General features: G+C 35.3%; 1 protein-coding gene across 5 annotated transcripts in view; it reads left to right on the plus strand.

Annotated features, from left to right (window-relative positions):
* LOC145694900 (zinc finger FYVE domain-containing protein 1-like) overlaps window positions 1-12,657 on the plus strand; it is a 78,360-nt gene that overhangs the window by 37,084 nt on the left and 28,619 nt on the right. For 4 of the 5 annotated variants that reach the window (XM_081771640.1, XM_081771637.1, XM_081771639.1 and 1 more), the window contains exons 5-8: window positions 921-1,132; window positions 4,246-4,412; window positions 8,946-9,083; window positions 10,809-10,926. In XM_081771640.1, coding sequence (XP_081627766.1) covers window positions 921-1,132; window positions 4,246-4,412; window positions 8,946-9,083; window positions 10,809-10,926 — 635 coding nt within the window. The remainder of the gene's footprint in view (window positions 1-920; window positions 1,133-4,245; window positions 4,413-8,945; window positions 9,084-10,808; window positions 10,927-12,657) is intronic. The other variant, XM_081771641.1, reaches the window with a different exon arrangement.

Here is a 12,657-nt window from a genome sequence, read left to right on the forward strand (position 1 = left end):
TTTGAAAGAATAGAGCGTGCTTTTTATTCTTATCTGAATTCCAACCACAAAACCATTACAAATCACAAATAACGTTTATACGTAGCGGAAGGAAAATGAATGCGAATATGAGAATTACTATCTCACGGTTACTTACTTGACATATCTGATATTTATGTTGCTATATAGTCTGGATCATTCTCACAATCGTCCAATAACTCTCCTTCCAACAAATCACCATCCTCTCGATCAATTCCACTTCTAAACTGAAGCGCATTGAATTGTTCGACAGGCTGTTTCTGGCCATTTTGATGGTCAAACAATGAGAACATGGTTTTTGGTCCCTGGCGGCATAATAACAAAGTATTAATTAGGATCTTCACGCCATCTATTGACCAAATTTCGAACTACGAAATCCAAGGGATATTTCAGAACAACCAACTCCGTATAATAAAGGAACAAAACCATTGAAATATATTTTAAATCAAATTACGTGTAAATACGGAAACCGCAGTCTACAAAAGATCAGCTACTCCGTAAAAATACGGAATTGGCACTCAAAGTGTTAAATGTGTGGCTTTCTTTAGTTAAAAACGATTAATATAGTTTATTTACTAATGCAGTCTATATCCACTTATTATTGAAATTAAGAGTAAGTGTGTGCAGCATATAATTTCGAAATTATGCTCAATTCTTGAAGTAGAAAATACTATAGAAAACATACCGTTTCTAAAAGTGATAGATAGTATGGACATAAAGTTTTCCTGAACAGTGTTCTGCTACTTATTTTGTGCCCTTTTTCAACAGGTTAAATCACTCACATAATATTTTAAATTAATAATGATAATGTAATTTGCTTTTACTGCTACCAGATACTGTATGTATCCCAGACGATCAAATCTCTTCGAAGATATTTATTTATGTAATTTGTTCTTTCGCAGCTCCAACACAAAGTACTGAAGATATGCTTCGTCGTAAGTTTTCCGAACTTAAATTGGAAATGGAAGCTTTTAGTTCATTAAAATATGTTGGTATACGAACAGTCAAACGGTCAACCGATTTCTCAGGGTTAAAGACAGCAGTACAAAACGAACTAGAAAATACAACTGTACGATCAGCACGAAGTCCACATGTTGTTTATCAAACGTTAAAAGTAAGTTTATGTAAATATTTATTTTTTAAAAAAGTACAGTGAGTAATCTACATCAGTGTTTCTCGAACATTTTTCGCTGATGTATCAGCAGTGATACGGATACCACAGGTTGAAAAGCCTGATTACATGTTTACTTGAGCTTAGGGTGACGACAGTTCTGTTTTAAGTATAAAAATATATAAATCAATTCTCTCTTAATTGATTTTTAGTGAGTATGTTTCCCTGCGATGTACATGAAGGTGTATGTAGCATACAGTTTATAATTTGTTTAAAACGATTAATTCTAATTAAATTGAGTGACGAAAAGTGTGTGCAAAGGCTAGAACACCATCCCATTAATATATCACTGCAAATAGTACATTTTTGAAACTAGTAAATCGAAAAGTAGTACTTACCACTGCTTCTAGTAATTAAAATTGGAGACTGAATAACTTTCTGTTATAACTCGTACGAAGTATTTATTTATTTAAAAAAAAAAAAAAAAAAGACTTAAATTTTATAATTATTGAACCGAGGCTCAGATTTATACTGACTCGGTATAATGTAAGTTTAAAAATACATGAGTTAATCAAAGTAATGTTACTCATTGCATATGGGACTAACGTTGGTGAATAAAGGTTGTAGTATTCGTTATTAGAAACTTGAGTACTCTGTCGTATTCCGTATGACGAGGGTACTGGCAATTTTGCTAATTATGAATATATTTAAGTTCCATTTCACTTGCAGTACAAGGAGGAAATTACAGTTTCTGCATTCTTTTCAGTAGTAATAGTTGGGAAATTCTTTTGGGACACTATGGAAGAGAAAGGAAGTATGAACACGTAAAACGGAGATAGAGAAATTAGAAACGAAGTTAGAGAAAAGTTTCATTACAGTCTCGAAATACTGTGTCTAACGACATGTCTGTAGGTGGGTGATGTGTGATCAACCCATCGGGTTCCATCATTTATTTTAACTTTTCAGAACGTAGTTTCGCGTATGTTCAAATAGCTCATTATTTTCGTCACAGTGTGGTTCAACACAAGACTCTGGACTACAATTTGTTTTCAATCTTCGTCCCGTTCACTTGTAAGATTAGTTCTTGGTTCAAATATCGTGCTATAGATGTGGAGAAAGCTTTTCCAACGTCTTATCATATTCCTTTTTCCATTTTCCCGGGACTTCTTAATAACAGCTGCTGTGCGCTATATGTATAACAGCTAGTACATTGGCTTGTTAATGCTGTACTTGTGGTACACATTTTTGAAATGTTGTTTATTATTTCTTTTCGTGAGGATTGACACGATTTCTCATTTTCCCCAATTTTTAGTATTTCTTTTTCTGACTTTAAGACACATTATGTCGAGGCAGTGTGCACACACTGGACCTGCCTCTCATTTAATTTTTATCGTTATTTCATATGCTGCGGAAGCCCTTAGTTATTTTTAGTTTTGCCTCTTCTCTTCGCAGACTAATATTTTAAACTTGTGTTCGTATTTTTCTGTCTTTTCCCGTTTTGTGTGGAATTGTTTGTTAGTAATTTCTCAAAATATTCCCTCTATTTCATTTTGTGGATTTTCTGTCATCGTCGATTGAGTGTGTTTGGCCTTACTTCCTTTATATGTTCTTTATTAGTTCGTACATTATTTTTGTGTTGCCGTCATTACATCCTTTTCTAAGTCCAAAAGCTTTCATTTTACTTTTCTTATATATTTTTTGGCATCTGTTTCTTGATGTTTCCGGTTAATATACTGTGGTCACCATCCATTTTATGTTACGAATCACTCTTATGCCCGTCAGTGCTTTTTCGCAATATTTGATCGATAATTAGTGTATTTAACGTTTTAAAAAAATCTCAAATTATTATTAAATGAAGAAAAGTCGCGATACAGTTTTGATAGTTGGGTGCCATAATTTTCGGTGCGGTGAAAAAAAAAAAAAAAAAAACTGCTTAATTAGTTACATATTGAAATTTTGTCTTGCGTATGGAAAATTTTACTGTGCTTTTTAGTTACATAAAATTAAAAGAAATATCCTTTCCCAATTTGTAGTTCTTTCCTTTGACTGAAATGTAAGAAGCTATTGCCATTTATGTTTTGTTCTCCAAGGTCTTAAGTGTTCAAGTATTTTATCAAATCCTATTCTGTTCAGTTACACATTCATATCTCACAAGTCAGAGTTTGTTATTTTACGTTGCGTGTTTCTTTCTCAATCTTCGAAAAAGTAATTTTCGTGATGCAACCTTTGTGCAGTTAATGCTTCTGTCTAAAATATATTTGATTTGCTCGACGCGTTCCGTCAGATTCTTACTACCGGTATTCCTACTCCATTCTGACTAGTATCTTATTTCCGTTCCATCCTTTTCCTCCTTCATATAGACTATTTTACTTTACCCTTTCCATTTTCTTCTACAAAGACCAATTCCAAGTGTATTCTTTCTTCCAGTTACGACTGTCAGTTTTTATACTTCATTTGTAAGAGAGATTGTAATCAGTGTTCCGATCTCAAGTATATTTTCATGCCAAGTCTTTTCCAAGAGTCAGTCCTGCATCAGACACACGAATCAATCCTGTATAAACTTCAAAGCAGATTGATCACGCACCAACCTGTTAGATGAGAAAGAATTTAGTGCTGATAGCCTTATGGAAGTTCCTTACTCACCACGAAGAATTAAGATTGAATTTTAACATACTTGTAAGAAGAAATTGTAAGGACTTCGTTTTCGTGTTTTATATCTTGCTAGATAGTTGGAATAGCGAAAATGTATTTTATATGGATGGTAATTAAATATAAATATAATAATTGCATTTTTGTGACCATTTTAATGATAAAACTTGTTATTGTAGTTCACAATTTTCTCGAGTAATTTCTTTTTAAAGAAGATTTAGAAGGTTATTGTTCAGCGAGAATCCTCATAAATTAAAATAACGCCTCAAGGTATAATACGATTAAAATGGGATTGAAACTTGGAGAATACTAGCCAATTGTGCTAAGAAACTGATTGCCTCCGATAAACTTAATTTGGAGGTCACAATTAAAGTCCTAAATTAGATTTTCAACCATTTCAGTGAGTTGTGATGAAAAGCTTTACTTTTTGACCTATGCGTAAACAAGAATTTTATTTCATGTTTCAGGTCTTGAATGATAAATTTTCTGGTGAAATTGAGAATACTCCACCAGATCTTTTTCCAGATCAGTATTTTACTTGTCCCTCCAAATGCCTCTCGTGTGAAGCGAGATGCGATAATAGTATGGGTCATCTTCAAGAAAATAAACCACATGCCAACTCATCACGGTGCAGGTAATATATTTTTAAAGTTTTTTTTTTTTTTTTTAATCAACGTAAAGTAAACGTATTTTTAAAGTTAAAATTAAGTTAAATTGATTGTGGTATCATTGGAGCATACCAAAGAACCCGAAGAAATTGGTTTTCATGCTAGTCTCAAAATCTGTCCTGTTCTTATTTTATTGTATTTTATATTTACTTGTCTGTTTGTGATATATTAATACTTTTGTGAAATATGATTTTTTTTTTCTTGTAGACTTTGTCTCAAATAAAATACTTTAACCTTTCTCTGGTTCAGTTTAAAATTACAGCTTATATTTCAGTTGCCTATACTGCAGTTTTTAACGGACTATACAATAAGTCTGCTACGAACTCCTAGGTCGGTATATATGATTAAAAAGTCCAACTTCGTACTTGTTAGTGGTTTTTAACAATAAATTCGGTGGTGTCGGTATATTTAAACTTGAAAGAGTAAAAGGTGATTTGAAAAGTACCGTATAATCACAATTAGTTAAAACATTTCCTTGTATTTATAGATCGTAGTGGTTTCTGAAACCTCTTAACTTCATTGAAGAATGCAGCTTAGACAATCGAAATCTAAAATTGAAACATGAGAAAATAGAAAAGTTCGTGCATTTTATCGTAAATTAAGTATAAAGGGTAGTCCATAAATAATTTTTCCTATACTGGTGTAGTTATTCTAGAACGTTTGCATTTTGTATAGAAGTAGGTGTATGTCGGTCTCTGTGTGTAGTAACCATTGATTGACATAAGGTACTTGTCACACCGCTGTCCTGGCTTGAAGAACACCTGTTCATAAAAATTCGTGTCCTGTACATAAGAGAAGCGCCAGATAGTAGTTTTCACAGTTCCATTGCTTGTTAAACTCGTTTCCCCAACCACTTTTCAAGGCGTGAAATAGGTGAGTCACTGGGTGCAAGATGCAACTGTAAGGGTTATATTTAATGCGTCCTAACCAAGATTATGTAGATGTTTCACAATTTTTCTGACTGCGTGAGGTCTGGTGTTAACGTCAAGAAGATGGTCATTTGATGTTAGTATGTTAGGTTGCTTTCACGTGATTATAGTCTTCAAACGTTAGGATTTCAGAACAATGCTGTGCATTGACAGTTCCATCTTCAAAGGGCTAGGGCAGAACCCTTTCATGTCGAAAGATAATGAGGAGCACTTTACCGGTCAATTGAACCACTTGAACCTCTTGTGAACTGAGGTACTTCCACTTCAGAGATTGATAAAGGAACCTGTTGCTCTGCCGCTCGTATAGAAATTCTGTAGGGAGATGACCTTCATTAATTTGTAATTAGGAGACATCTAGTAAGGCACCCGCCGCGCCAAAACTTTTTGATACTGTTGAACATCATGAATGATTGTGTATGCATACCCAGTGCTAAGTTCTTCAACAGTTTCATCGACATTCAACATTCTGTTCGTTCGAATAAGTTCATTCGCTCGTTCAACGTTTTTCACATTACTGGATGGCGATGGCGATCTTGCGCGATCATCAGGCACTTTCACACCCATGTGCAAACTGCCTGCACAACTGTCTTATCATTTACACTGACATGACTTTGGAATCATAGATATGTACGAGGCATCTGTGGATTTCTGATGACATGATGTTCCACGTGCCCTGCATCTCCGTTCCTGTCCAGGATTGTAACACACCACCATCTCCATTGAACGCTGTCTTGGGTACAGTGTTGCCAGATCTGAAAATTTAAAAAGTAGCGAGATTGAAAAAATAGCGGATTTTAACTATTTGTAACCCAAACATAAAAATGTCAGATGTGTATGTTGACTATAGTCAGACGGTGACAGCAGTTTCGGACTTTTGGCGGTGGTGTGTTAGGGCAAACCCCATACTACGTAAGCTGCAGTAGAACTGGCAATGTGCAATGAACGGGGAGGCGGTGTTGTATAAAATGGGCGACTTGTCTGATTTTCAAAGTGACATGTTTGCTTAAGCCAATTTTATGGATTCAGAAATACACTTCACAACTTTTACAGTATGTTGATTTACTGATATTCTTTACTTATTTAATTCACTTGCTAAATTCTTTATCTGGGAGCCATGAATTTTCAAAGATTCATTGTAACTCCTCTTACGGATTATGTTAATATGGACAATACAAGTAACACAACTAAATTTGCGATGTTCATGTTTACACAGCTCTCTATAACTGTTGGGCCCAGACATTAACTGAGACAGCAACACAGTGATACTGAAACAATGCATACTTAACAAAAGTCTCATGTCAGATTTGAAGATAAAAATGTACTAACACAAGAATTGAACTACTATTAAACATGTTGTACATTGTAAACAGAATACTCAACAAACAAAATTTTTATTGTATTACATAAATTAATAATTCGTGATTTCATTTACAAAAATAAAAAAAAAGTAGCGTATTCTTGAGTTATAGCCTGTAGATAATTAAAAGTAGGCCAAAAACTAGCGTGTCGCCCACTTTGAAATTTTGGTAACGATGGCACTTAAGAAATCGCCCAATCAGCTACTTGTAGCCCAGTCTTGGCAACACTGCGTGGTATATGGTTAGCGCACCCGGGTTCGATTCCGTATGAGAGCTCTTGTGGTTTGGAGAGCTCCTCCGTGGCTAAGCGGTTAGCGTACGCGCCTTTGGCGTGGGAGACCCGGGTTCGATTCCCGACGGGAGCTCATGTGGTTCGGATTCCACGTTAATCAGTAGGTCCACGTCTCATATAGCCTCGCTGCTGAAAGGGACGCTAAACTAAAATCAACTCAACTCTACTCTTGTGGTTTGGTTCCCACGTAAAGTTGTAGGTCCACGCCTCATATAGTCTCGGTGCTGAACGGGACGCTAAAATCCAAATCAGTTAACACTGCCATCTGTCATTATGGTCGGACACGTGTTTTCCTACAAGTGTTTCTTCAAATCACTACATCGACACACTCTGTTAAAAGAACATTATAGTTAATATAGAAATAAATATATTTTACGTACCTTGTGCAACGTACGCACGTAATATATATATTTGGTCTAGGAATTAATTCGTGCGGTTGGTACGCACACATTGAAGCTGTAGTACAAACACAAAATACATAAATACCTTAAGAAAAATATTGTCCATCGCTAGCCACCACTTTCGTCCATCTGTCAGGCAATGTACGGATTCCGTGGCGAAAGAAGTCCTCATCCTTGGAAGCGATCCAGTCAGAGACCCATGTTTCGATATCTTCTGAAGAAGTAAACCGCTGTCAAATCAAATCGTTGTTCATGCAATCGAACAAGTAGTAGTCCGAAGGAGCAACGTCTGGTGAATACGGCGGGTGGGGTAAAACTTCCCATCCGACATTTTCTAAATAGGTTTTGACCGGTTTTGCGACATGTGGGCGAGCGTTATCATGTTGAACAATAAGTTTATCATGTCTGTTCTCCCATTCTGGTCGTGTTTTGGCCAGAGTTTGCTTCAAACGCATTAATTGTCGTCGATAACGTTCTCCATTCATAGTTTCACCCGGTTGCAGCAGCTCATAGTACACCACACCTTTCATATCCCACCATATGCACAGCATAACCTTTGCACAGTGAATATCTCGTTTTGGTTGTGATGGACCTGGTTCACCTGGTTTCACCCAGGCCTTTTTTCGTTTAGGGTTCTCGTAATGGATCCACTTCTCATCACCCGTAATAATTCGATGCAGAAACCCCTTTCTGCTCTGTCGTTGAAGCAGCAATTCGCAAATGGTTTTTCGTCTTTCAACGTCTCTGTCTGTCAATTCATGTGGAACCCAATGTGACATCTTTTGAATCATTCCCATGGCTTTCAAGCGTTTGGAGACTGTTGTTTGATCAACGTCTAATGCTGCTGCAAGTTGTTCCTGCGTTTGACACGAATCCTGCTCGAGCAATGCTGTCAATTCTTCGTCTTGAAATTTTTTTGGCTGTCCAGCTCGCTCTTGGTCTGCCAAGCCGAAATCACCACTTCTAAACCGTGCAAACCACTTCTGACACGTTCGCTCAGCTAGAGCATGGTCACCATACACTTCCACCAAAATACGATGACTTTCAGTCGCACTTTTCTGCATGTTAAAGTAATGCAGCAGGACACCCCGCAAAAACACTTTATCAGGCACAAATTGCGCCATGTTCACTTAACTACAAACTGGTGTTGTTGACGCTTTAATCCACTGCCCTATACTACGAACGATACGCGATGACAGGGGTTTGCAACACATGTGTGGATACACGGAACTGTGGAACGCTCCGTTCGTTGCGCCATCTCTTGTCCACCCGCACGAATTAATTCCTAGACCAAATATATAAATATATATATATAATATACACGACTTGCGTAAATAATATGAACACTTTTAACACACTATAATTATTTGAAACATGTACCTATTAAAATTATATTGTAACATTAAGAATATTAAATCACCATCTAGTGCGCAGAAATAAAAACTTATTTTCGGACTACGCTGATGTGTGTGTGTTCGTTCCGCACAATTACCAAAGATACTTATTATTTTTGTTTCAGATACCAGCATCAATATGAAAATTGTATTTATATTTGCAAGAGTTGTCATAGTAATGGGAAGGAAGTAGTAGTAGTACCCAAAACTTCCGCATCAACAGACACTACGTGGTTTGGATTAGCCAAATATGCATGGTCAGGGTAATTATAATAATATATATTTTTTTAAGATTATGTACAATGGGGCACAGAAGCTGGTATTCATCTTTCTGGTTTCGTTAAATTCAGTAAAACGAGAATACCGACTTACGTAATCTATTGTACAGTCATAAATTTAAGAAATGTTACCACTTATATTAGTTGTGTGAATAATAATAATAATAAAAAAAAAGGTGTTAAGAAGTTACTTACATTTAATTAGTGGTTAACATTCCTTACAGCACCGAAGCTGCATGAGGTGTAAATTTCCAAATTAACTTGGAATCCGAACCATGTGAGCTCTCGCCGAGAATCGAACCCGGGTTTAACGTACTGAAGGGCTTTATATTACAGTGAGAAGGCTTCTTTATGATAATTCGTGACCAAAATAAATTACTAGCGAATAAATTAAATACAGTCAGAAAGAAATGAAGACAACAAGTAAGTCACCAGGGTGTCTATCGATCACGAAAGTCACCAAAAAGTCACGAAATCAGAAAACGGTTATGCAAGTCAAGAAAAAGTCACGAAATTTAGCTTTTGGATCATAATTTTTTTTATCTATATGTACAGACTGGAAAATTTTGTTCTATAAAACGTCAAAATTTACCACTAAAAATGTCTCTGGTCTGCTTTAGACGCTACCAAATCGCAAGCAAAGCACGTGTCTATCGCATGCATGAAAATTTGGCCCAATTCGCACCCAAATCTCTCTTGAGAAATACTAAATGTTGTGATTTGGGAAAGAAAAGGTCACGAAATTTCGTTTTGGAATTTTAGTAGACACCCTGATCACGATCCGCTTATTTTAATGAGAAATAGTATGAAAAAAAAAAAATGGTAAAACGTTGAATTTCCATTTATCCGTGCGGGGATTTTCCATTCTATCTGTTACGTGTGCATTAGAAAGAAGATGCAAGAACGCGAAACAAGTGATCGTAAGAGTTTTCCCAGGAGCAAAAATAAATACTAATATTTTTATTAGTATTATAATTAAATTGTAATTAAAATTACACCTTTGCAAACTTCTGACTACTTCATTATTTTATGATGTATAGGTCGTTTAAGTACATTCCACGCGACCGGTGCCATACATAAATGGAACTTCAATGTATGTGAATAAGAGCAAATAACTTACTTCTAAGGTAGGTCAGTCTCAAAAAAAAAAGTTTGGGTCATGAAAACGTGTATAATGTTCTTAATCTATGTGCATGGAGACTGATATGATATCTCAGAGCCAATTAATTAAGTTAAATGCTTGAAATAAGACAATTTAAGTTAAGAATATTCAAATTATTTTGTATGATACATATAAATATAATTTATATATATATATATATATATATATATATATATATATATATATATATATATATATATATATATATATATATATATATAATGAATTATGAAAGACACGGAACTGTAGTATCTTAACTGTAGGTGAGTCTTAATACAGTGTAATAAAATATTACAGGATTAAACTTGACAGATCAGAATAGAAATGAAGAAATAGTGTTGTATCTTGGGTTAACGTTTTTGTAGCCAAGTAATTAAGCATGAAAAGTGATGTGTTAGGTTAAACAGTAAAAGTTTTACTACGTAATGTATTGCCTATAATACAGAACAGAATACATAACAAAATTTTTTAATGTTTTAATTATGTCTGTAGTTTAGAAAGTAATAGTTACTTGATTCTATGAATTAAAGTAAAAATCTGCTTTTCAGCTACGTTCTGGAATGTCCACACTGTGGTGTGATATATAGGAGTCGCCAATATTGGTATGGCAATAAAAATCCCGAAGATGCTGCTGTGCGGACAGAAATACGTCATGTTTGGCCTGGGGTTGGTAGCATTTAGAGCTGTATATGTCTGTTATCTTGGTGTTTACGTGGGTGTTACATAAAAACGTTGGAAAAAGAGAGAGAGAGAGAGATCTAAAATGATAACGTCCGTAAATTTTGAGCGTACTTTGATGTGAATACAAACATGTATAGTATTTCAATAAATTTTTAGGAAATCTTGTATAAGAAAATACAATGCTCGGTAAAATTGTTTTACCCAAATTACTTGAAATATTCGATTTGTTTGTGTCGCTTATCAAGATTCATTGTACTGCACTTGTACACCTTGCTTAAATAAAATTATGGTTAGTTTTTCTTTCAAAAGACCTGTACTCTGGCTCTTCGATAGAATTGTACTTGGTAGATGCAAAAGTTCTGCCTACTTTTGGGAGGTCCCATTTAGTAGACTACTGACCAATCAAATGGCGCTACTAATGTGTGAATCACTGATCTTGTAATTGGGGGAATCTTAGATGGAATGAAGTGTTGACGAGGAGCTCATAAGGGATAGAGTAGTTTTTCGGTAAAATAGAGACCAATATACGAGTGGTCTCTTAGTGGAGAAGCTCTTGGCCAAGTTATAAGAGACAGTCCGAAGCCAATAGTAGCGAAATCAATGTGCCAGGAACACAGGAGAACAGTTCAAAGAAGGTTAAAAAAAAGTTTGATTTCACATCAGCTGAATTGGAACCAACAAGATCGCGATCGCGACTTTCGTTTCTTTTTTCTTTTTTTTTTCTGGCACAACAATGCTCAGTTCTTGCCACACACTGTGACGGGCAACGTGGAGTTACGTACCGGAACCTAAAACGTGTTGCGTTTTTGAATGCTGCCATTGACTTTCAAACTAGAACTTAGTCCCAAGAAGTTAAGTGTTAGTTGTTAAGTGACGTGTGAAGAAAATAATTCATTTGGAAGGTCCTTGATCTTAATTAAACCATTAATTAGGACCACCAAAACTACTTAAAGCATTGTAGTCGAAACGGCCAGATCTTATTAATCGCCAAAGAGTCATTCACATGATAACGCCAGGCAATTGCTGCTAACATCGCACATAAAAATTTATTGAACTTTACTGGGAAGTTTTACCCCACTCACCTTGTTCTCCTTGCTTCTCTCTTAGACTCCTACCTGTCTCAAGCGTTGTAAAACCGCTCTGAAAATCATCGATAATGTTTAGGCTGTGTAAACTGTCTTACGAAAGTTCTTCGACTCTAATTCTCAGGATTTTTGTCAGCGTAGAATTCATTTCGCTTGCACAACGACAAGAGGTCATCAATTGCGGTGGCGATTTTGCACCGTCCTAGATTAATTACATTTTGTGTTCCCGCTTCTATCTACATTTTATGGAGAAATGAATAGAACTTTTGCACCTGCTAATGTAAAATGAGTGGCTAATTTTTAAACAACAATAAAAGCTGCTAGAATTACTTACATTCGGTACTTCAGTGTGTGATGAAAACTTTACCCACAGTAACAAGCAGTCTCGTTAAACTAGTTTAAAAGTTGTTGGTCCTTGGAAATTTTGTGCAAGAGAAGCAAGAATGAAAAGTTAAATACTATTCTTATATGTAATAATATAAATTAAAGATAGGGTGTATTCCTTAAGTATTCATGAGAGTAGAATTTAGAACATAATTTATAGTCCATTGATATTATATATATATATATATATATATATATATAATATGTAAGTTTAACAGTAACTGTGCATCATATGTCTCCCATTCTT

This window comes from Thermobia domestica, chromosome 9 (genome assembly GCF_964235325.1).
Source record: "Thermobia domestica chromosome 9, izTheDome1.hap1.1, whole genome shotgun sequence".
In the NCBI taxonomy this organism is placed as follows: Eukaryota; Metazoa; Arthropoda; class Insecta; order Zygentoma; family Lepismatidae; genus Thermobia; species Thermobia domestica.